The sequence below is a fragment of the Ursus arctos genome, unplaced genomic scaffold (assembly GCF_023065955.2).
Source record: "Ursus arctos isolate Adak ecotype North America unplaced genomic scaffold, UrsArc2.0 scaffold_27, whole genome shotgun sequence".
NCBI lineage: Eukaryota > Metazoa > Chordata > Mammalia > Carnivora > Ursidae > Ursus > Ursus arctos.
Window position 1 is genome coordinate 7,455,797 of NW_026622952.1, and position 21,234 is coordinate 7,477,030.

The 21,234-nt window shown below is 41.0% G+C and overlaps 1 protein-coding gene across 1 annotated transcript in view; it reads right to left on the reverse strand.

Moving 5' to 3' along the window:
* ASH2L (ASH2 like, histone lysine methyltransferase complex subunit) overlaps positions 1-21,234 on the reverse strand; it is a 28,174-nt gene that overhangs the window by 6,255 nt on the left and 685 nt on the right. Inside the window, exons 2-12 of the mRNA XM_026508344.4 lie at positions 20,967-21,033; positions 20,709-20,854; positions 17,321-17,409; positions 16,960-17,054; positions 12,810-12,905; positions 12,078-12,173; positions 10,598-10,673; positions 8,329-8,422; positions 7,385-7,602; positions 842-1,009; positions 404-597 (exon numbers count right to left, since the gene is read on the reverse strand). Coding sequence (XP_026364129.2) covers positions 404-597; positions 842-1,009; positions 7,385-7,602; positions 8,329-8,422; positions 10,598-10,673; positions 12,078-12,173; positions 12,810-12,905; positions 16,960-17,054; positions 17,321-17,409; positions 20,709-20,854; positions 20,967-21,033 — 1,339 coding nt within the window. The remainder of the gene's footprint in view (positions 1-403; positions 598-841; positions 1,010-7,384; positions 7,603-8,328; positions 8,423-10,597; positions 10,674-12,077; positions 12,174-12,809; positions 12,906-16,959; positions 17,055-17,320; positions 17,410-20,708; positions 20,855-20,966; positions 21,034-21,234) is intronic.

The window sequence follows — 21,234 nt, forward strand, 5'->3', positions numbered from 1 at the left end:
CGTCTCCTTAGGGATTTAGGCCAAACTCAAAACTCAGTGAATATATACTTAAAATTTGTACATTTCATTTTATGTAAGTCTTCTATCAAAAGAAAAAACTAAATAAAGGTTGAACTCTAATGACAGGCATCCTGAAGTACACAGGCAGGGTGAGGTATATATTCTCTGAAGCACATTAACACAAGATGGACGGACAGATGGGTGGGTGCAGGAATGAACAAATAACAGGCCAATGGCAGAATCTAGGTGATGGGTATTTGGACACAGACTTCAAAATTCTTTCAACTTTCTTACAAGAAAACAAGAGAATACTCAGCCTTACAAGAGAACACTCAGGCCACAGCTGCAGGCATTCACCGGGCCACAGGTCTTCAAACCCAGAAATCTCTCAGGACAAACTCACCTTATCTTTATAAGTATCAGGCAATGACTTGGCCGTTTCTGTGTCATCGGGAAGACTGATATAAAATCCCAGGACGTCTCCCTGTCCATAGCCAGAAGAGTAATGTTTGCCAATTGACTGGTGGAACTTGGTTCCTTTTTTGCTCCGCCACGAATAGCTAAATTTATCATAACCTAAGGGAGCTTGAAGGTTACCTGTCCCAATAAAGAGATACACGGGAAGTCAAAAGACTGCAAATCAACCCTGGTTTGCTGAAAGAAAAAACTGTACTCCTTTTCATTTTATTTTTCGGTCAGTTTTACAAAACTGCAAACCACCCAGTCCTTTAGGAAGTGAATTGTATGCCCATAATCCAATAAGCCGAAAAGTCACGAAGCTCAGCCAGGTGGTCTATACCTCTCCGCCTGCTGTGACGTCCACACGACAGCTCCCACTTACCTAAGGGCTGAGACCAACCCAGCCTGGCAGCAGTGTCTGGCGGCATCTCATCCACTGTGATTTCAAAGTACCAGGCGCCTTTCCGGACCCCATGAGAAGCCCGCACCATGGAGTAGCCCTTCTCTCCAACCACAGTGAGCCGGTCATCAGAGATCTTTAGCTGGGGAGCTGCAGTGTGAGGATGAGAACAAAGGCCTGCAACTTACTGGAGGCACTTGAGACAGCTGCCCCCAAGACCGGAGTCTCCTACACTCCAGCAAAACAAAGTAAAACATTGGAAATACCAGGTCAGGAATCTGAAGTATTAGTTCAGGAGTTTCAAAATCTCAACGTAAGATACAGCCAAAGGCGAGAGGAAAAAATAGGAAGAAAGTGGTCAGGTAATCTCGTTTCTATGTGATATTTACGTTAATAGGTTAAAATTAGTTATGTTGTCTATTCCCTACAATATAATAAGCCCATTATTATAAGCCCATGTGCTTGGAACCCAATTTGTAAAAACCATCTTTTTTTTTTTTTTTTTTAATTCGGGTTTTCTACCCAATGTGGGGCTTGAACTCACGACCCTGGAATCAAGTTGCGTGCCCTACCTACTGAGCCATCCAGGTGCCCCTGTATAAGCCGTCCTTTAACAGACTTGATATTTTATTTTGAAACAATTTTAGACTTTCAAAAATAGTATACATTCACTCGGCTTCCCCAAATGTTAACACCATCTATGGCCATAACACAATGATCAAAACCAGAAAACGGCATTGATACAATGCTATTAACTGATCTACAGATCATCATCAAATTAAGCCAATTATCCAAATAATATCCTTTTTCTGTTCCAGGATCTAATCCAACATCCCACATTTCATTTGGTTGTCATGTGTCCTTAGTTTCTTCCAATCTGGGACAGTTCAAGTCTTTCATGACCATGACATTTTGAAGAGTACTGGTCACTTTCCTTTGTAGAATGTCCCTCAGTTAGGTTTGTCTGATGTTTCCTCCTGCTTAAGCAGGTTATGCTTTTCCGTCAGGACCTGCAGTGAAGTCAATAATGCCGTGCGTCTCAGTGGAGCCCATCAGGAAGCACGTGATGTCAAAACGCCCATGTGACACTTCGATCACTTGATTAACGTGGTGCCTCACTGGGTTCTCCACTATGAAGTCACTATTTTCTCTTTGTAATTAATAAGCATTTTGTGGGGAGATAAAATATTTGACACAATCAAGGAAATCCGATCATGGACTGAATTCAGATGATAGCAAGGAATGATCTATTTTGTTAAGTATGACAATAGCACTGTGGTTGTAAGAGAGAACACCCCTATCTTTTAGAAGTGCGTATTTTTTTAGACTATGTAGGGTGAGGTTTACTTCTTAAAAATTCAGAAAAAAGAGAGGTGCAAAAATAAACAGCTAAAACAAATACGGCAAAACTTGACAACTGTTAAATCTGGGTAAAAAGTATATGAAGATTCATTGTATTCGTCTTTCTACCTTTGTGTATGGTTTGAAACTTTACTATGAGGCCATTATGTAAGATAAGGGGACAAGCTAAACCAACTGGAGGGACTTGGAAGTGAAGGAAAAAAATGACAACAGATAGGACAGTATTTCCAGGTGATGGAGTTTGATTTTATCAATGTAGAAACATCACAAAACCTATTAAGACTTAACTGAGGAAAAAGCATTTGAAACAGTGTTTGTAACACTAAAAGTTGTCTGAATTCTATTGGAGGAAGCACAAAATTTCGATTAGGTCTAGCTTTTCTAAAGGTCTTTATGATTTACAAAGTACTGCCGCAGGTAGACAGGTAGGTAGACAGACTGATCCGCTCAACTACCATTTCTACCGTGCAGATGGAGCAGCGGGTTCCGTGACTGTTCAAGACCACACCGCAGCTCAGGGTGGCCCAGCACTCGTTCTGTTACACAGACCACAACGGCTCATGTGCTAGGCAGGTACAATGATAACGTCCTGAAATTAAATACACGCTGTTTAGCAAAACTTTCTTAGGTATTTGGCAAATTCTTTTTTTTTTTTTTTAAAGATCTTATTTATTTGACAGAGAGAGAGAGACAGCCAGCGAGAGAGGGAACACAGGCAGGGGGAGTGCGAGAGGGAGAAGCAGGCTCCCAGCGGAGGAGCCTGACGTGGGGCTCGATCCCAGGACTCTGGGATCACGCCCTGAACCGAAGGCAGACGCTTAACGACTGAGCCACCTAGGTACCCCGTTATTTGGCAAATTCTATCTTCTCAAATACAAATACTTCTTCCCTTACCCTTTCCTGGGCAATTCAGCCCTAAAACCACTAGGTAGGGACTGAGCAAGGCAAGTGTCCAGGATAGAACAGGACAGTAACGGACGTACCTCCTCCTAAAACTTATTAATTACACAGGGGGAAGAGTAACTTTTCAGTGGATAAACCCGGCAGATATCACGGTAGCCAAATGATCAAAGTGTCCCATCAGTAATGGGACAAGTTAAAATCGCGTACCACCTGACAGCATGCAACATGAAGAGCACAGCACCATTTTAATGATACCTCTGTCAAAGATGCAGAATTGAATCAAATCCTGACATTTCAACCAGACAAACTCAAATTGCGGGATATTCTATAAAACAAGTGGCCTTTCATTTTCAAAAGCTTCAAGGTCATCGAAGTCTAGGAAAGATAGAAAAACGGTTCCAGACTGAAGAAGACCTAAGAGACATGGCATCTAAATGCAGCAAATGGTTCTCAACGGGATTCTCAAGGACAGTATTGCACCGACCGGAGAAACTTGAATAGGACCTGAGGATCATCAGATGGTAGCAATTAGTGTTAATTCCCTGTCTTTGATGGTGATATACTGGTTCTGTAAGAATGTGAAAGTTTAAAAAATATCCCCTAACTCTTTGACACTCTTCCTTTGAAGAGGTGGAGCCTAATTTCCCTCCACCTGAGTGTGGGCTGAATGGAGGGACTCACTTCTAACAAAACAAAGAGTTGAAGCGACTATCCAGCTTCAAAGTTGGGTCACAGAAGACACCCAAACTCTACTGCTCTCTTGGGTCACTTGCACTGGGAGGAGTTGGCTTCCACGGATGAGGGAGAATAAGCGGTCTACGGAGAGGCCCATGTGGTGAGGATCCGAGGGCATCCTATCAAAGTGACAGGAGTAAGCCATCTTGGAAATAAGTCCTCCAGCCTCTGTCAAGTCCTCAGAGTTGACAGGCCCAGCTAAGAGCTTGACTGCAGCCTCATGAATTCTCCTGAGCCAAGCCACATAGCTAAGTTGCTCCCAGATTCCCAAACCTCGAGATCTGTGGGAGATAAGGAACACTTGTAGTTTTAGACTAAGTTTTACGGTAATTTGTTATGCAACACTAAATACTAACACAAAGGGAACGTCCTTGCTTGTTAAGAAATACACCATCGAGCTCTCAAAAACAGGAGGGCATCATGGAAACTTACTCTCAAATGGTTCAGAGAAAAAAAAAAAGTTCGGTACTATCCTTACAGTTTTTTTATACATCTAAAATTATTTCGAAATAAAAACCTTAAAAGATACAATACAGGTTTAGCATTAATTTTTGTAAGGCTCAATAAATAGCATAAACAGCAAACAGCCATTGCTATTCTAATATGCTAAATTCTAACAAATTAACTATTACGGGCCAGTGTTCTCACTTTTTTTTCTCCTTCTGGAATTATAACTATTATGGATGGTGAAACAAGACAAGTCTCACTTCTTAAACCCTGAAGTCACTTATTTGGCCCTTCCCTACTATCAAAGTTTGTCACTACCAGAAGTCAAACAATCCACATATAATGGACATCATACCATGGGATTACATTACTTCACTTCCAAATGACCAGCACCAATGTAAGTATTAGTTTTTTATTTGATTTGATTTTTTGCTAAAGTAATCTCTATACCCAACATGGGACTCGAACTTACAACCCCAAGATCAAGAGTCACAGGCTCTACCAACTGAGCCAGGCAGGCACCCCTACGAGTGTTAGTTTTTAGCATTAAACCAAGAAATAATGGGCTTTCGAATGCAGTAAATAGATGACCTGTTTAGATCTGATTGAAAGAAACAACTGAAAGGCATATTTTAAACCATGGAAATGTGAATATGAACCGGGTATTAGATCATCAAGGAATTATTATTCATCTTAGGAATAATAATGGTATAACGGCTATACATATATATTCTAAAGATTTTATTTATTTGAGAGAGAGAGCGAGAGAGAGAACATAAGTAGGGGCAGAGGGAGAGGGAGAAGCAGACTTGCTGCTAACCAGGGAGCCTGAAGCGGAACTCAATTCCAGGACCCTGGGATCATGACCTGAGCTGAAGGCAGACGCTTAACCAACTGAGCCACCCCGGCGCCCTGAGTTAACCTTTTTGTACAACTTTATCTCCTGGAACTGCAGTCATGTTTCACAGACCCTTCACAACTCTCCCCTGAAACACACTCTCTCTCCCCAAGAGGTGGGAGAACCTAAAAACAGCATACAAACACTATCAGATGAACCCAACTATTATAAATGAGACCCACAATCATCCTGAAGAAGGTGGGAAAGAACAGAACTAATCGAACGTAACCTGATGGGATACTGCAAGGCCACAAGCCAATGAACTGGACGTACCTGCTGTAAGCTAGCTAGTGAATCTTTCTCACAGAGGTCAGCATTCTCAAACTACTTCATGTGCATTTAGAAATGAACAAATAAAGGAATACACTGTAGACACTCAGGGCCAGGTTTCTCCCTGTCGGAGAAAGAAGTGACAAATAAGGAAAGGCAGAGGGCTGGAACAACCCTGTAGTGTCTGACTGGAATCCAAGCTATCAGTGCAAACGCAGTAGAGCCCTGTATGGATACGTGTCAGCTGGTATACATATAATCTCCTCCTTCCGTCCATTGAGGGAGTCTAGAAGAGACACCCGGTGAGCATACCTAACACTTAGGTCTTTACTTATTTTTATTTTTTTTTAATTTTTATTACTTTTATTATTTTTATTATTATTATGTTCAATCAGCCAGCATATAGTACAGCATGAGTTTTTGATCAATCTCCAATCAAAGGATCCAGGGCTCTTCAGAGAGGTAGCTGATACTTGGTCTGGGGCAGGGAAAATACAAGATAAGCCAGAAACATTTTGTGATGCCAGAAAGTAAAGAAGTACTTTAAAAAAAAAAAAAAAAAAGATGAGGCTTATCAAAAAAACACAGGAACTAACCTACAGAAGCTCCCAATGGCCAAAGCAGGAATAATTGGAGAATTGGAGCAACTAGATAAAGTATACCCCAATGGAATAAAATAAATATCTGAGTTCACACTGATATAAATAAAAATCGATTAAAAATAAGTGGAGACGGGAAGAAAAATAAAAAATCATCAGGCAAACACACCACATTAATAATTGTTGCAGGGGTGCCTGGGTCAGCTGGGCGTCTGCCTTTGGGTCAGGTAATCATCTCAGGGTCCTGGGACTGAGTCCTGTGTCGGGCTCCCTGCTCAGCGGGGAGTCTGCTTCTCCCTCTCCCTCTGCCCCCCTCCCCCAGCTCGTGATCTCTCTCTCAAATAGAATCTTTAAAAAAAAATTGTTGCAGAAAAGATACACTGAAGGATACTAGAGCAAAACTTTATAAACAGGGTATCTGCAAAGCTCAAAGCATCTTTCCTCGAGCTATTTATTAACAACAAAAGGGAAAAGAGAAAGCCACAGAAACCACCTTAACCAGATGACCATGGCCAACACAACCAACAATTAGACACATCCACATCGTGACCTCCGTGAGATGGTGCAGTGAGGACTCATGTCTTTGGTAATCTGCCAAAATATGCATAACCTCAGTCTAATCATGAGAAAAAGTTAGACGCTCACTGAAGAATATTCGACAGAATCTCTGATTAATACACTTAAATACTGGTCATGAAAGACATGCAAGGACTGAGGAATTATTAAAGGCTGCAGGAGAATAAGGAGAAATAACAAAATGCAATGTGAGACCCTAGAAAAGAGGCATTAGTGGGGGAACTGGCAAAATGTACAAGTCTTTTGTTTCCTTAATAGCAATATTTCAATGTTAACTTCTTGGTTTCGATAACTACACTATCAATCGTGTAAGATGTTACCGTTAGAAGCTTGGGGAGGGATATACTAAAACTATTATTTCCATAACTTTACTCTAAGTTTAAAATTAGTTCAAAATAGGGGCACCTGGCTGGCTCAGTTGGTACAGCAGGCAACTCCTGATCTTGGGGTTTTGAGCCCCACGCTGGGTGTAGAGATTACTTACAAAATAAAAATAAAATAAAAGAAGTTCAAAATAAAAAGTTAAAAAAAAATATATGTATATAAACGGCTAAAGCTTATGGAAGATACGAACAAGGAGATTCTTTGTTGCACGTTCTGGCTGAGTCTAGTTAGAACTGGGGGGGTGGGCAGTAACAGACTGACATGTATATCTCTAATTCCAGACTGGACAAAGCTGAGGGCAGTATTCAAAGTAACATCTGGGTCCAACATGAACCTTAATACCTTACATACCTCGATCGTGCAGGGCTAACAAAACCCGTTCGTACAAGCAGGCTCTGTAGAGGTCTCCAGGAATAGGTTTTCCTGCCCAGCAGTCAAGTTCAAGCTTCTCAGGGTCAGGGGCATGGGGATCGGGCTCAGCTAGAATATACCGATAGCCATCTTTGTTAAACGGGTGTTCCAAGGGGTAGCCATGAGGGGGAAGGCGCTGAGCAGAAAACAAAGGGTCACTGCAGAAAGGAAAAAATAAAATCAAGAAACTAAAACCCCTCTAGCTCCAATGCCTTCAAATCTGTAAGAAGGACATCCGATTTATTAGATTTCAGCCGAAACACATGCAACTTCACAAATGCTTTTCATTGCTCGAATAGATGATCCTGCCCTCTGCAGGCAAAACAGGCAAATGAAACGGATTTGCTTTTAAATTTAGTCAAGTCGTCTCAGTCAAATTACTCTCTAGTCTGTGGGACTACCTTTGAAACGGAGCCAGGGCAATTTCCTTTAGCATATTAATTGCTATAAACTAATGAAATAAAACTCAAGAGATGTCAGCACTTCTGTCTTGCCAATCTAAGTAAGAAAAGACCAGGATTTCCTGAACAAGCAAAGGGAAGAGGCATGAGGTGAGAGGCACAAAGACGACATGTAGGCGCTCAAGTTCAATACTGGGTCCCCTCTCCCTCTCCTCCACCTAGCCTTTCTCAAGATGTCTTAACAGAACTTTACTCCCACAGGACTGCCACCCGGGGGGCTGTTTTCAGAAATCTGTAAAACAGGATTCCTCGATCGGGATTATTTGACCCCTCAAAGTGCTCAAGATTTGAGAAAAATGGACAGGCTTTTTAATCTCAGACACCTGAGCTGGTGAAGAGTACAGCTCTTTTCCCTCTGATGGACCGTGCCAGCACCAAAGAATGGTCTAGCAGTGGTGAGTGGGAGTGGGTTGTTCTGCCCACCTCCGGGCCTTCTTGGTGGTCCCTGTGGTCCCTCCGTCCTGCTGCTTGCGCTTGGCTCCTCTTCCTTTCCCACTGCTTCCAGCTGCGATTCCCCCTTTGAAGAGAAGGCAGACCACTTTCAGTGAGCTGTGATAGAAGCTTCACGTGGATATGGAAATTCCCCGGGGACTAACACTCCCGACGTGCATTTGTGTAACACCACACACAGGAGGGTTTCCTTCCTGAGAGCATACTGGATTTCACCCTGCTTCTGAGAGTCTGCTGAGTGTCTCACAGCTCAGAACGCGGGGTTCTGGCAGTAAGCTCAGAGGAACCTAGCACTAATGACGCCTGTGTTACCTTCTCAACCTTCCTTTCCTAAGGAACTGCAATGACTCCTAACACTTTCTGAGGATGTGACACAAATGCATTTTCACTCATTCAGATTCCAAATACCCACATCTAAAAACAATCGCAAGGGTATTTTTTTTCCACCCAAATCAATACAAACATCCACAAAGAATATCCTCGCTGTAAGTAGATGTTCACTCGCTTGAACTACGCATGATATAGTTCATAACATAATAACGGCACAATATCTGCTAAAGCACTTCACTTGAAGACCCAACAAGACAAAGATACATAAAACATAGAAAACAGAAACGGAAATACTAAAAAGGTGTTTCTCTCCAGTGCTACTAGGTATCCACTCTGGTTGTGCATTCAATTTAGTAGGCAAGTTTTACAATTACGAAGATCGTGCCAATGCATAAAATTCAGGTTAGACTAACCTGGCTTGTGGAATGAAGAGCAAGTATCAATCGACAATTTACTTCAGTTAAACAAAAAATAATTTAGCTACATACTAAGGCCACAAGGGATACTACCTAGTGATTTCTGAAACAGGTACTTTAAATTTTTGTCCAGTTCCGTCTTTCCTCTCAATTTGTTTTTCCATCCGCCAGAAAGTGTCCCTGAACTGCAGGAAAACACCTTTATGGAAACAACTCCATAGAGTACTGTATTATAATTTGGGGCAAGCTTGGAAATTATCAGTTCTGCTGCAATGGAAAGGATCAAGACACTGAGAGCAGGTCATATTCTGCACATACAGGACCAGATTTATGCAGAACTACCTTTTAGGAACATACCAGGTATCAGTCCTATTTTTCATAAAAAGGTTTAATGCTCAACTGTTGTAACATCCGTTATCTCTAGTTTGAATTACCTAAAAAAATTATTAATTTTTCGTTGTATTTTAATTAATTTAAGAGAGAAGTTTTAGATTTCCCTGGAATAAAGCAATCCTAAGGAGACCGCTGGCCATGTTAGGCAGAATATGACAACGTATAAGCTTTTAATTACTAACATTCAACTGGAACTACTGTTTCATATCAAGTGCTATTGCCACCATTTTCACGATGCTTTAGATTTTTAATTTAGTTTTAGCTTCTACCACAACTCAGCAAAAAGCATTTTCCAAACCACATAATACTTAAGTCTGAGAGGCTGAAAGAAGACAGAGGAGGAATTCACCTCCAAAAGAGGCTCCACCTGTAAGAACAGAAGTGGCACCATGTATTTGTCAAATTTTAACAATTAAGACGGGAAAAAATGGTGTAAAAAGATAAACAATACACTTAGCTATTTCCAACCCCTCTTAGAATATTAGTAACAGTAGAAATGATTACATATTTAAGATGCTACCACTCTGAAGGACAAGTTAATGACACCATGTGTTAGATGAATAGCTAGGCTACCTCCCAGCTACCCCAACTTTCATTAGATTACCATTAGTACTGAAGGCCATTCCTGTCATTAGGTGGGTTACTGAGAGAAAAACATCTATAGCGGGTGGTCAGTAGAGATTGCTGTCATGGGAATAAGCTAAAGTTTCAGGGCAAGAAAAATTAGAAGACCAGCACAGAAACTTTGTTAAATAACAGCTGAATTGGAAGAGCAGAGAGCAACTGAATCTACAGTAAGTGTTAGTGATGAGGAAACATATACAGACAGGGAGTCTAAGATAAACACAGCAAATCTGACCTTAAACCTGTACCTTGTTTTATGCTCAATCTGTTTCACTTGAGACCAAACTGTGGTGTAAAGGGACAAAAATTTCTCCACTACCATCTGTCAAATCTTTACCTAGCTTCCAAAAACCGAGTTCTGGACTTTAAAGCCTCTGTAAATATCCAGTTGAGAGTCGACCCAAAGGATGCCCACGTCTAGGCATATCTGGATTCAATAGCTTACAGATATTTCATCAAGGAGACATTTAAACACTTACCATTTAGATTCCCACTTGTAGACACAGCACTGCTTTGTTTTTGGTTGTCATAAGCAGGACCAATGTTACTAAGATCCTAGAGGGAAAAATACATTCAATTGTAAAGGAAGGCTATATCATCAAAGCACTCTGGCAATGCTCAAAAAACCAAGAAATTCTTGAATCAAACCTGACAACTCTAAGGAGTCTGAAATTTACAGGGTCCCAAACTTGGATGCTTCCGAGATCAGCAAGTAACATGTGTGAGGCGGGCCAAGTGTAAGGATCAAAGTCATTAAGAACGAATTGGGGGTGGGGTGGTGGAGGGGGCAATGGCAAACAGGAGTGCCTAAGCCCCATTTTCTCAGCTCCCTGTGGGAATTCAGGCCCATTGTAATCAGATCCTCTCATTTTAGAAAAGAAGACAGAAATCTGAATTCCTAAAACCGGCACATTAAGTTAACAAATGGTTGACTCATCTACCCTAAGAGAACTCTGGCTAACCTGATTATTTATGAACCCGTTCTGCAAAAGCGGACTGACCAAGGACAAGACTAGCTAAGACTGGAACAAACAGGGAATTCCGGCAACTTCCCAGAAGGGACCAAGAGTAAACAAAAGTAACCTCTGTAAGGATACACCCCCCAGAAACCCCTCGCCCCCCGACTCCATCATCCTTATGCTGCCATTTTTTGAGCACGTGTCCCATAAAGAGGCTTGATTCCTGAATGCACAGGCCCAGAAAGGAGGACACCTCCTTTTGTCCCTACATGCAATCAGCATATTCCATTCAACCTACATACCACCCCATGACATCCTGTCTCCTTACAGTTAAATATACCCAACCCCTATCCTTTGAGAGGGTGGATTTGAGAAATTTTCTCCCGTCTCCTTGCTTGGAACGCTGCAATAAAACCCCTTTGCTCTGCTACAAAACTGGTGTCAGTGTTTGGCTTACTGTGCACCACTGGGCAATGGACCCTTGTACAGTAACATCTCTATGCGAAACCTTCAATTTTCAGTGCAGGCAGATCAAACATTTTAAGGCACAGCTCAAAGATTTGGCCTCCTGACACGCCAAATGTAACTCCTGCCATTGAAAAAAGAGCGGAAATTTTCTTTTTCCTCACGTTATGCTGGATACACAACACAAATTCTAATTCACAACAAATTTTTCTTCATTATAAGAAATGTTTTTAAGAGTAAACTTGGAGACGGAAAGAAAATTAGAAATAACTTGGAACGGCCTATTTATAAGGGAGGAAATTAAAGTTAAAAAAGATTAAAAGGATATGCATAAAGTTATAACATTAAAGGTAAGAGCCAGAACTAAAACGCTAGTCTCCTGGCTTAAGCCGTGGGCTCTTTCTTTCCACACAGAGCAATACCGGTTTACTCGGAGCGCACCATGTTCAGAAGCCTGTGATGGCAGTGGCAACTAGACAAATGTTAACAAAACCTAACTCTCGGTCTCCAAATCAAACGGGACAGTACAAAGTACCTGATCCAGAAGTCCAAATTTGGGGTAATCTTCTTCTGGGTCCTTACTCCCGGGATCGGGATGTTCCTTTACTAAGAATACATCTCTTTCTTTACTCTAAAAGAAAGCAGTATTTCAGTGTTACCGGACATTTTATACTTCAAAGTAGTACTGAACGGATGATCAACCAGCAACTCCAATTCCTAAGTGTAATCTCCCAAAATGATAGTATTGCTTTTCCCTCTGATTAGAAAATTCATACATGACCATCCAAAAATTCAAACAGAGAAACTTGAAAAAATGAGAGCCAAAGTCCTTCAGAATCCTCACCTATCCCTCCACCTCACAGAGATAAGCACTGTTAACAGCTTGCTGTTGGCTTCTCCCCAGGTGCTCTCTTTAATTCTAAGGACAATAATGTTTAGAACAGTGTTATTTGTTTTTGTTTTTAAAGCAAAGAAAAAAATAGTCTGCAATGTCAATATAAAATTATACTTGCAAAAGTACAGTGGACAAAGGTTTCAGTGTCGTGTATAAAACAACCAGGGTGATATTCACTTTAGACACAACTTTGTGACTATGTGAAACCTGTTAAAATTTACAATTAGCAATACCTCACTCTCCAAGATTTAAAACTAAGTTGTTCTCATTTTCTTAGTCGTCACATTATTTTAGTCAGACTAAAACAAATTTAATTCTTACAAAGAACACTGACTTTCGAAATGTCGAGTCCAATCATTTCAGTCTACTCACCATCGTTTTAACAATGTTATTTGGCCAAGTCATTTTCCCAGGTCTCTGTCTGGTCGTCATGCACTCCCAGTATTTATCAATAAATGGTATGATATCCTAATTTTTAAAACAAAATATATTAAGATTTCTACAGTTGCTTTCAAAGTTATACTCACAAAAAAGGAAAGAAAACTGCAGCATTTTCAAAGACCTTGTCAGAATTGAGAGAAAAATCCATGTTTAGTCTTTTCATGATTAAGCAAATACATAACTGCATGCAAACAACACATAGATTGTGAGGAATTTCAAATAAGTATATACAAATCTTAGCGAGAGAGGGCTTACAATCCAGTTGGAGGAAGAGATCCACCCCATTCTCCCATTCTCTTGGGTGCCATTTGGACAACAACCCGCAATCATTCTCTCTCCAGAGTTCTAGTTTCTACCTGCTTCCGACATCCCTATGTGGACACCCCACAGGCACCTCAAACTTCTTGTAAGAAAATTACCCTTTGGGGGGCACCTGGGTGGCTCAGTTGGTTAAGTTTCCGACTCTTGGTTCCGGCTCAGGTCATGATCACAGGGCCATGAGATGTAGCCCCGCATCCAGCTCCAGTTTCTCTCTCTCCCTCCTCCTCTGCACTTCACCCCCACCCTCTAAAAACACAATGCAACACAACAAAAACTAAACTTTGTATCCTACCTCACAAATCTGCTCTGCTGATTTCTATCCTTGCTCCTAATGCTCAGAATCACCCATGAGTCACCTAGTACCACAAGCTAGAAACCATGGGGTCATCTTTGATTCTTCTCTTGTGTACGACTTTCACATCTAAACCAACACCAAATTAATTTTTTTTTATTTTTTTTAAAGATTTTATTTATTTATTTGACAGAGATAGAGAAGCCAGCAAGAGAGGGAACACAAGCAGGAGGAGTGGGAGAGGAAGAAGCAGGCTCATAGCAGAGGAGCCCGATGTGGGGCTCGATCCCATAACGCCAGGATCACGCCCTGAGCCGAAGGCGGACGCTTAACCGCTGTGCCACCCAGGCGCCCCTCAAATTAATTTTTAGATTTCAGAAATTTCTCACCCATCAGGCCTCCTTTCTATCCCCACTGCTTTGATTGTGGTCCTCGCCAGTTCTTGCTGGTGTAACTAAAAAAATATCTGAGCTTGATCTTCTGACACCGACCTTCCCCCATTCTCACCATTCTTCCAAAGTCCACCAGAGTCAGAGTCTACCACTAATGCCTTCCTCTAGTCATTTCCATGAAAACCAAATCTCTACCAAAAGGAACCAGGGTTGGGGCGCCTGGCTGGCTCAGTTGGTGGAGTGTGTGGCTCTTGATCTTGGGATTATAAATTTGAGCCCCACGCTGGGTGCAAAGATTACTTAAAAACAGTATCTTTAAAATAAATAAACAATAAAATAAAAGGAACCGGGGTTGAATCAGGGAAAGTAGAAAGGAAGTCTGGAATATTCTGTTGTTCCGGAAAGTAAGGAAGAGTTCAAAAACTGATAGGGACACCACAAAGGATCAGGAGTCAGCCTAAATGGGGCTACACTGGTCAAATCTGAGTACCAGAAATCAGAAATCCAGTAACAGACTATAAAAATCCACAAATCTGAGGTGATACTTAAAGTGGGGGGAAAAAAAAAAAAAGGAATGGACCAAAAGGAAAACCCCCTTTTACAGAACTACAAGCAAGAAATGTATTCTTTTTCACAATGACCACTCTATGAACTGATTCAGGCTAGGATAATCAGTAGTTGCTAAAACCACTGCTTGAAAGGGTTTGAACAAGACAGTCACACAATCTCAATACATCATCACACAGACTGCTTAATAATTACAAAAAGAAAAATGTCCCTTTACAATGGAGAAATCTGGTGATACCTCTGCTTTACCCAAGCAATCAAATTTAGGACTACTAATAATAAAACGAACCAATATTTCTGCTTCCTGATGTGATACAAGGAAAAATATACACTATCTACATAATATTCTTGCCAAAAATGTTTAACCTGAGAGGCATCTGGGTGGCTCAGTCGGTTAAGCATCCACCTCTTGATTTTGGCTCAGGTCATGATCTCCGGGTTGTGAGATCAAGCCCCACATCAGGCACTGCACTGGGTGTGGAGTCCGCGGGAGATTCTCTCTCTCCCTCTCCCGCTGCCGCTCCCCTCTCCTCTCCTCCCTCTCTAGAAAAGAGTTTAACCTGAGCTCAATCATGAGGAAACAATCGGATAAATGCCAGTTGAGGAGCATCACGCCAAGCAACTCTGTAGGCTCCTCAAATTTTAATGTCATAGCAGATGCGGTGCCCGGCTGGCTCAGTCGGAGGAGCAAGCAACTTTTTATTTTTTTAAAGATTTATTTATTTATTTATTCGACAGAGAGAGACAGCCAGTGAGAGAGGGAACACAAGCAGGGGGAGTGGGAGAGGAAGAAGCAGGCTCATAGAGGAAGAGCCTGATGTGGGGCTCGATCCCAGAACGCCGGGATCAGGCCCTGAGCCGAAGGCAGACGCTTAACCGCTGTGTCACCCAGGCGCCCCAGGAGCAAGCAACTTTTAACTCGGAGCCGTGAGCTGGAGCCCCACACAGGGTGTAGAGATTACTTAAATAAATAAATAAACTTTGGAAATAAATAAACAAACAAACAAATGTATGCCAGAGCAGACCAAAAGAAAAAAAAAGAAAAAAACAACGACAACAAACAAAAAAAACCAAAGTAAAATAAATTCAGGAACTGTTTTAAAGACAAACAAGACATTACAGGGACACCTGGCTGGCTCTGTGGGTAGAGCATGGGCCTCTTGATCTCAGGGTTGTGAGTTCCAGCCCCATGCGGGGCGTGGAGCCCTACTTAAAAAAAAAAAAGAAAGGGAGAGAGACAGACAGACACACACACATTACAACTAAATGTAATGTGTGATCCTTGCCTGGATCCTGGACGGAGGAAAAAGCTATGAAGGATATTAAGAATAACAGTGAGAAAATATAATTATATACTTTATATAAAAAATAAAAACTGCATATATTAGACAGCAGTATTACATCAACATTAAATTTTCTGAGTATGATCGGTGTACTGCGCTTATGAGAGAATACCGGGTGTAGTGTTCAATTTAGTCTCATACAGCTCAGGGAGAAAATATAGACACTGGGCGATAAAGCACATGCAATAAAATATTAACAACCTGCAAATCTAGGTAAAGAATAAACAGCTGTTCACTGTACTACATGAATTTTTCTGTATGTTTGAAAAATTCAAAATAATAATTTGGGGGAAAAAAGTATGAAAAAACCCAAATCTAATCACAGCACACCTCTAATGCAGGAATAAAAAGAAGGTGAGGGGGCTGTCTGCTGACTACTCCACCTGCAGGATTAAGTCCTAACTTCTATTCAGTAGAAAATCCCTTGCAGGTCTCATCCCAACTATATTGGTCTCACCAGACATCCTATACCAGTGTCTTTCAAACTGTAGACCTCAATCTATCAGTAGGTTATGAAATCAATTTTGTAGGTCAAAACTAGCACTGATTGAGAACAGAAAATAACAGAGTACAGAGGGAAAGGACTGGAGGGTAAGCACTGTTTGGTGAAATTTTTGTTTCAGTTTTAAATGCAAGTAGGTAGGTATAAATGTACACTAGGCACAATGTAAACTCCACTGTTCCAAAATTTACTTAATTTTCTTACCATGAATCACAGTAGGAAAGACTCATGGATGGGCTAATCATCTAATTTTGATTCCTGACTTTGGTCGTGTGGTTTTGCAGTTTAGTAATAAAGGATAAATTGTTTAAACTCACCCCCTTCCCTCTGACAAAATCTGTTAATAACCATCTATAAAAATAGCTAAACTGAGCTGAGAAGATTCACCTCAAGATCTGATTATTAATTGTGGGACAGAGAGTTGTTTGCTTCTATAAAGCCAACCAAAACTACTTTTAAGAATTCACCCAACTAATAGCCAACTGACATACTGTGCACATACTACCAAGTTAGTAAATCACATGAAATAAGTAACACATAACCACTGACTCTACAGTCACATAGTCATAAAAACTGGGGGGAAAGTACTTCTTGGTAAAAAGTATATTTAAAAGTTCCACCTGATTCTTTGGCATAATTGCAATTACATTAATTTCTTCTCTACCTTATCTTTGGAGAACATGGTTTTCGGATGTTCATCCTGTGTTCGGGACTGCCATGTTAGGTTGGCCAAAGCACTAAGGCACATTTCCTTCAAGTCTAGCAAAAACAAAAAGAAAAAGTTACCTATAGTATTATATCCCTATCAGCAAAAGAATATTCAACTAGGTGGTCCGCAAACTAACAATTACAGGAGTTAAAAGTACAGTCATTGATCTGAAATGGACAATAGCCATTATTCGGAGCTAAACCTGAACTTCTACCAGCTACCAGGCAGAGGTTTCCTGATTCTGCTGCGTCCAAATTCCTTTTCTTTTGCAGCTAACCAGAAGACAATTTTGCAGCACTTCATAGTTTGTTCTTACTTGCTTGCTTCCGGAGAAAATAGGTATTCCCACTATGATGGCACACATTGCAGTGAAAACTATAGTTGGTCATGAAAGGTAGACAGGATCTGCAGAACAGCCAGATTAAACAATTAGTGAACTTATCATTTCTTTCCTTTTCTTTTTTTAAAAAGATTTTATTTATTTATTAGTCAGAGAGAGAGAGAAAGCTCGAGCAGCAGGGGGTTCGGCAGGCAGAGGGAAAAGCAGGCTCTTCACTGAGCAAGGAGACCAATGCAGGATTAGATCACAGGACCCTGGGAGCTGAAGGTAGACGCTTAACCGACTGAGCCACGCAGGTGTCCCTACCTGGATTTTTCTGGTACAAAAATTGAATAAGACATTATCTACCGTGGTAGATAATTCAGCATCAGGAAGGTTCTCACTGGGACCTTGTCCAAGTTAGTTTACTGTAATATTTGAGCACCTAAAGAGTATGCTAGGCCAGTTGTGGAAGAAGACAAAGCAGTCTCTTTAAATATCTTTATATTTAAATATTTGAATGTAAATTATGTCTAAATAGAAACAGCTTTATAAATGTCTGTACATAAATTATATTTAAATAGTTAACTATTTCTTTAAAGTGCCAATGACACTGTTGGAAAGGGCAGGCAGCAACTTTGACAAGATTAATTAAACATGTAAATAACTGTGGTGCCTGGGTGGCTCAGCAGGCTGGGTGTCCAACGCTTGATTTTGGCTCAGGTTATGATCTCAGGGTCAGGAAATCAAGCCCTGCGTTGGGTTCCAAGCTGAGCACAGAGTCTGCTGGAGATCCCTCCCCCCCATCCCCACTCTCCAATCAATCAATCAATCAATCAATAAAATCTTTCAAGAAAGCACATAAATCACAAAACATTACTTGTCTCATTACCAAAGAAGTCCTACAGATGATGTAAGAGTTTTAAGGATCCAAGTAGTAACTTCACATTTAAGAGTTAGAAAAGATTTTTGGAGGACATAAGTTATGAACTGGATTTGGGAAGACGAGTTGGTTTTCTTTTCTCTAGGTGAACTATGTATAGAGATGAGAAAGGGCCAACTAGGGGCAGAGGGGCAAACTGCTGTAAACAAATCTGTCCAAGAGAGGGGATTTGTCAGCGATATGGTGAAGAAAAAAAAAGAAAAGAAAAGAAAAAAGAAGGCTCGAAAGCTAAGAAATCCAAGGAGCCAGGGAGAGTTGGATTTTTTCTGTGGGTAACGGGAACTCCTTTAAGAAGTGACATGATTAGAATTCCTAGTTTCATGACAGGATGGGTCTGAAGGAAGATATTAGAAAAAACGAATGTATGTAAGGTGTTTTGGCCGTTCCAGCAGAAGGTAAAGAAGGCCTCACCTAGGGTGAATAAACAGAAAGGGCAAGACTGTACACAAGAAGAGAAGATTGGTAAAGCTTGGTGACTAATTGGGGTGAGGGGTGTGGAAGGGACAGGAGTTCTAACTACTAAGGGTGCTTGTATCACAAAGGTGGAATCTTCTAAAAGGGGAGTTTGGGGGCAAGAGAAGACTTGTCTGGAGGCAGAGAGAAAGATGCCAGTGGAGGGAGAGATTAAAAAAATGGTGGATACTGAGGCTGTAACTGAGGAACCAATGCATTAGAGAAGGAGGCGTGGCAGTGACTGGAAAAGTAGAGTACAGGGAGACCTTAGTCTTTCTTTTTTTTTTTTTTTAAGATTTTATTTATTTATTTGACAGAGAGAGAGAGGCAGTGAGAGAGGGAACACAGCAAGGGGGAGTGGGAGAGGGAGAAGCAGGCTTCTCGCTGAGCGGGGAGCTCGATCCCAGCACGCTGGGATCATGACCTGGGCAGAAGGCAGACGCTTAACAACTGAGCCACCCAGGCGCCCCAGGGAGACCTTAGTCTTAAAAAGGGAGAAAGTAACAGAAAAATACGAGACTGGGTCAAGTCGTAAGAGAAGAAATGAAAATAAAAGCAGGTTTATCTTGGACTTGGCTGAAACTTGCTTAACGTATCCTCAAAGAGAAGTTTCCCAAGTTTGTGTCTATTGCCACCATTCAAGAAATTAAGAAACGTTCTTGTGAATGTTAAGATTGAGTTCCCTTGCCTACCTCGCTCTCGAAACCTTTCGGTTCAACAGCCCACTGTGATAAAATCACCTACAGAGAGCAAAAAGCCTCAAACTAGAGCTATGTAGGCAGTTGTTATTTAATTCAAATATAATCAGGTGTTTACAGCAGCCCTTTTTCCGACCCTGCTAGCTCACTTCCTCTATCTCAGCTGTGAAAGATATCTGTCCCACCTAGTTGGGCTTTTGGTATAACTTCTGAAATTCAGGTACAAACTGGTTTCTACCAAAACTCCAAACTGTGCTTTGATTCTTCCCCAGATCACCCCAAGTTATCTCTCTGGTAAATTTCCTAGGCTCTGTCTATCCAAATAAACTCTCCTTGGCCAAAGGGGCCCGATTTTAGGTCTTATCTAAGTGACCAGCTTTGCTTCTTGTATATCCTATCTTCCCTACAGGTCCTCCTACCAAGATCAATTCTTTCTCTCAGATCCTTTAGTATTTTTTTCTTCTTTAAAGATTCTATCTTAGCTTACCAGTCACATGTTAATTAGAACATCAGCATTTCTAAAACCCACTATAACTTTTTAACTAGAAAGCATAAATTATAAAAGAAGGTATTTCTTCACAAACCCACCCAATGAAGAAGAATTTCAGAATTAATAATGGCAGCCTCAAGACAATCTAAATTTACTTGCATAATATAGACCATAAGGAATGCTACAGAGAGCCAGCATACAATTATTTCCATAAACAGTGAATCAATATCGAGCACTGGCAAGCTGTTGACTGAATCCCTACAATAAAGCAAAAAGCCTTTTATTCTCAATCAATCATAAAATGATTTTGATTCATTAGAAGAGGTAAAAGATTGGAAAAATGCTGAGGCGAGAATACAGGATACTTAAAAGGAGTTAAAAGCCAAAAGGAAAAACAGAATCGCTCAAGCATGAAAAGGCACTGGTCATCTCAAATTTTTGACAACAGGCTTTGTCTACCATAGACACCAATCCCTTCCCTAAAATCCATAACACCCAATACAACATTTAAATGATACTGTCCCATATTTGTTTATGCAGTGCTTTGTAATTGCACGGTTTTATCTCCCAACCAGATTGTAAGCTCAAAACAAGGATAATACCTATCACTGCACCTGTTAGGTCTGGGCCCTCAGGTCGTTAAAACAATTCCTGATTCAAAAGCTCCTATTCACCGAACAGTGGTCAGAAATCATATGAAATAATATGCTTTCATATTTGCCCACAAACTATTATTCAGCTGTTGAACATGTTGAGATTTATTTTACAAGGCGATTCTTACAGACTACAAAAAATACTCACGAGGTATCTATGCCAAAGGTGTCCGCTGTGAACCATTTCGTACATATCCCACACTGCAGCTCTACCTCTCCCAACTGTCGGCCATTCTCTTCATCCACTGAGCCGGCCTGAGTATCCATCACCTCTGCAGTATCCCCAGCACCTTCCTGTGTCCACAGAGCAATTAGAAAATCAAGTTAGTTGACCTAATTGTATTTCTGACTCATTTAAAAACTTAAAAACTATTTTGTCTCGCATACATCCAAAAGAAATACTCACTAGTGTATCTTTTCCATTAGAGGACTCTGTCTCCAAAGCACCACCTACATCGACTGAATTTGCATCCCTACAAGATAATGGAAGCACTCAAGTAAGAATTTTCAAGAGAAACATACCTCAAAACGCCTATTCCCAAAGAGAATGTTCAAGTCCAGCTGAACTTCACACTCCTACAACTTTTTCAACTAAGCCTGTTCGCAGCCTGGATGCCCCGGGTTAGGAAGAATATGGCCTAGACAGACGCAGGCCCGTAGGGCACAGGGAAGCC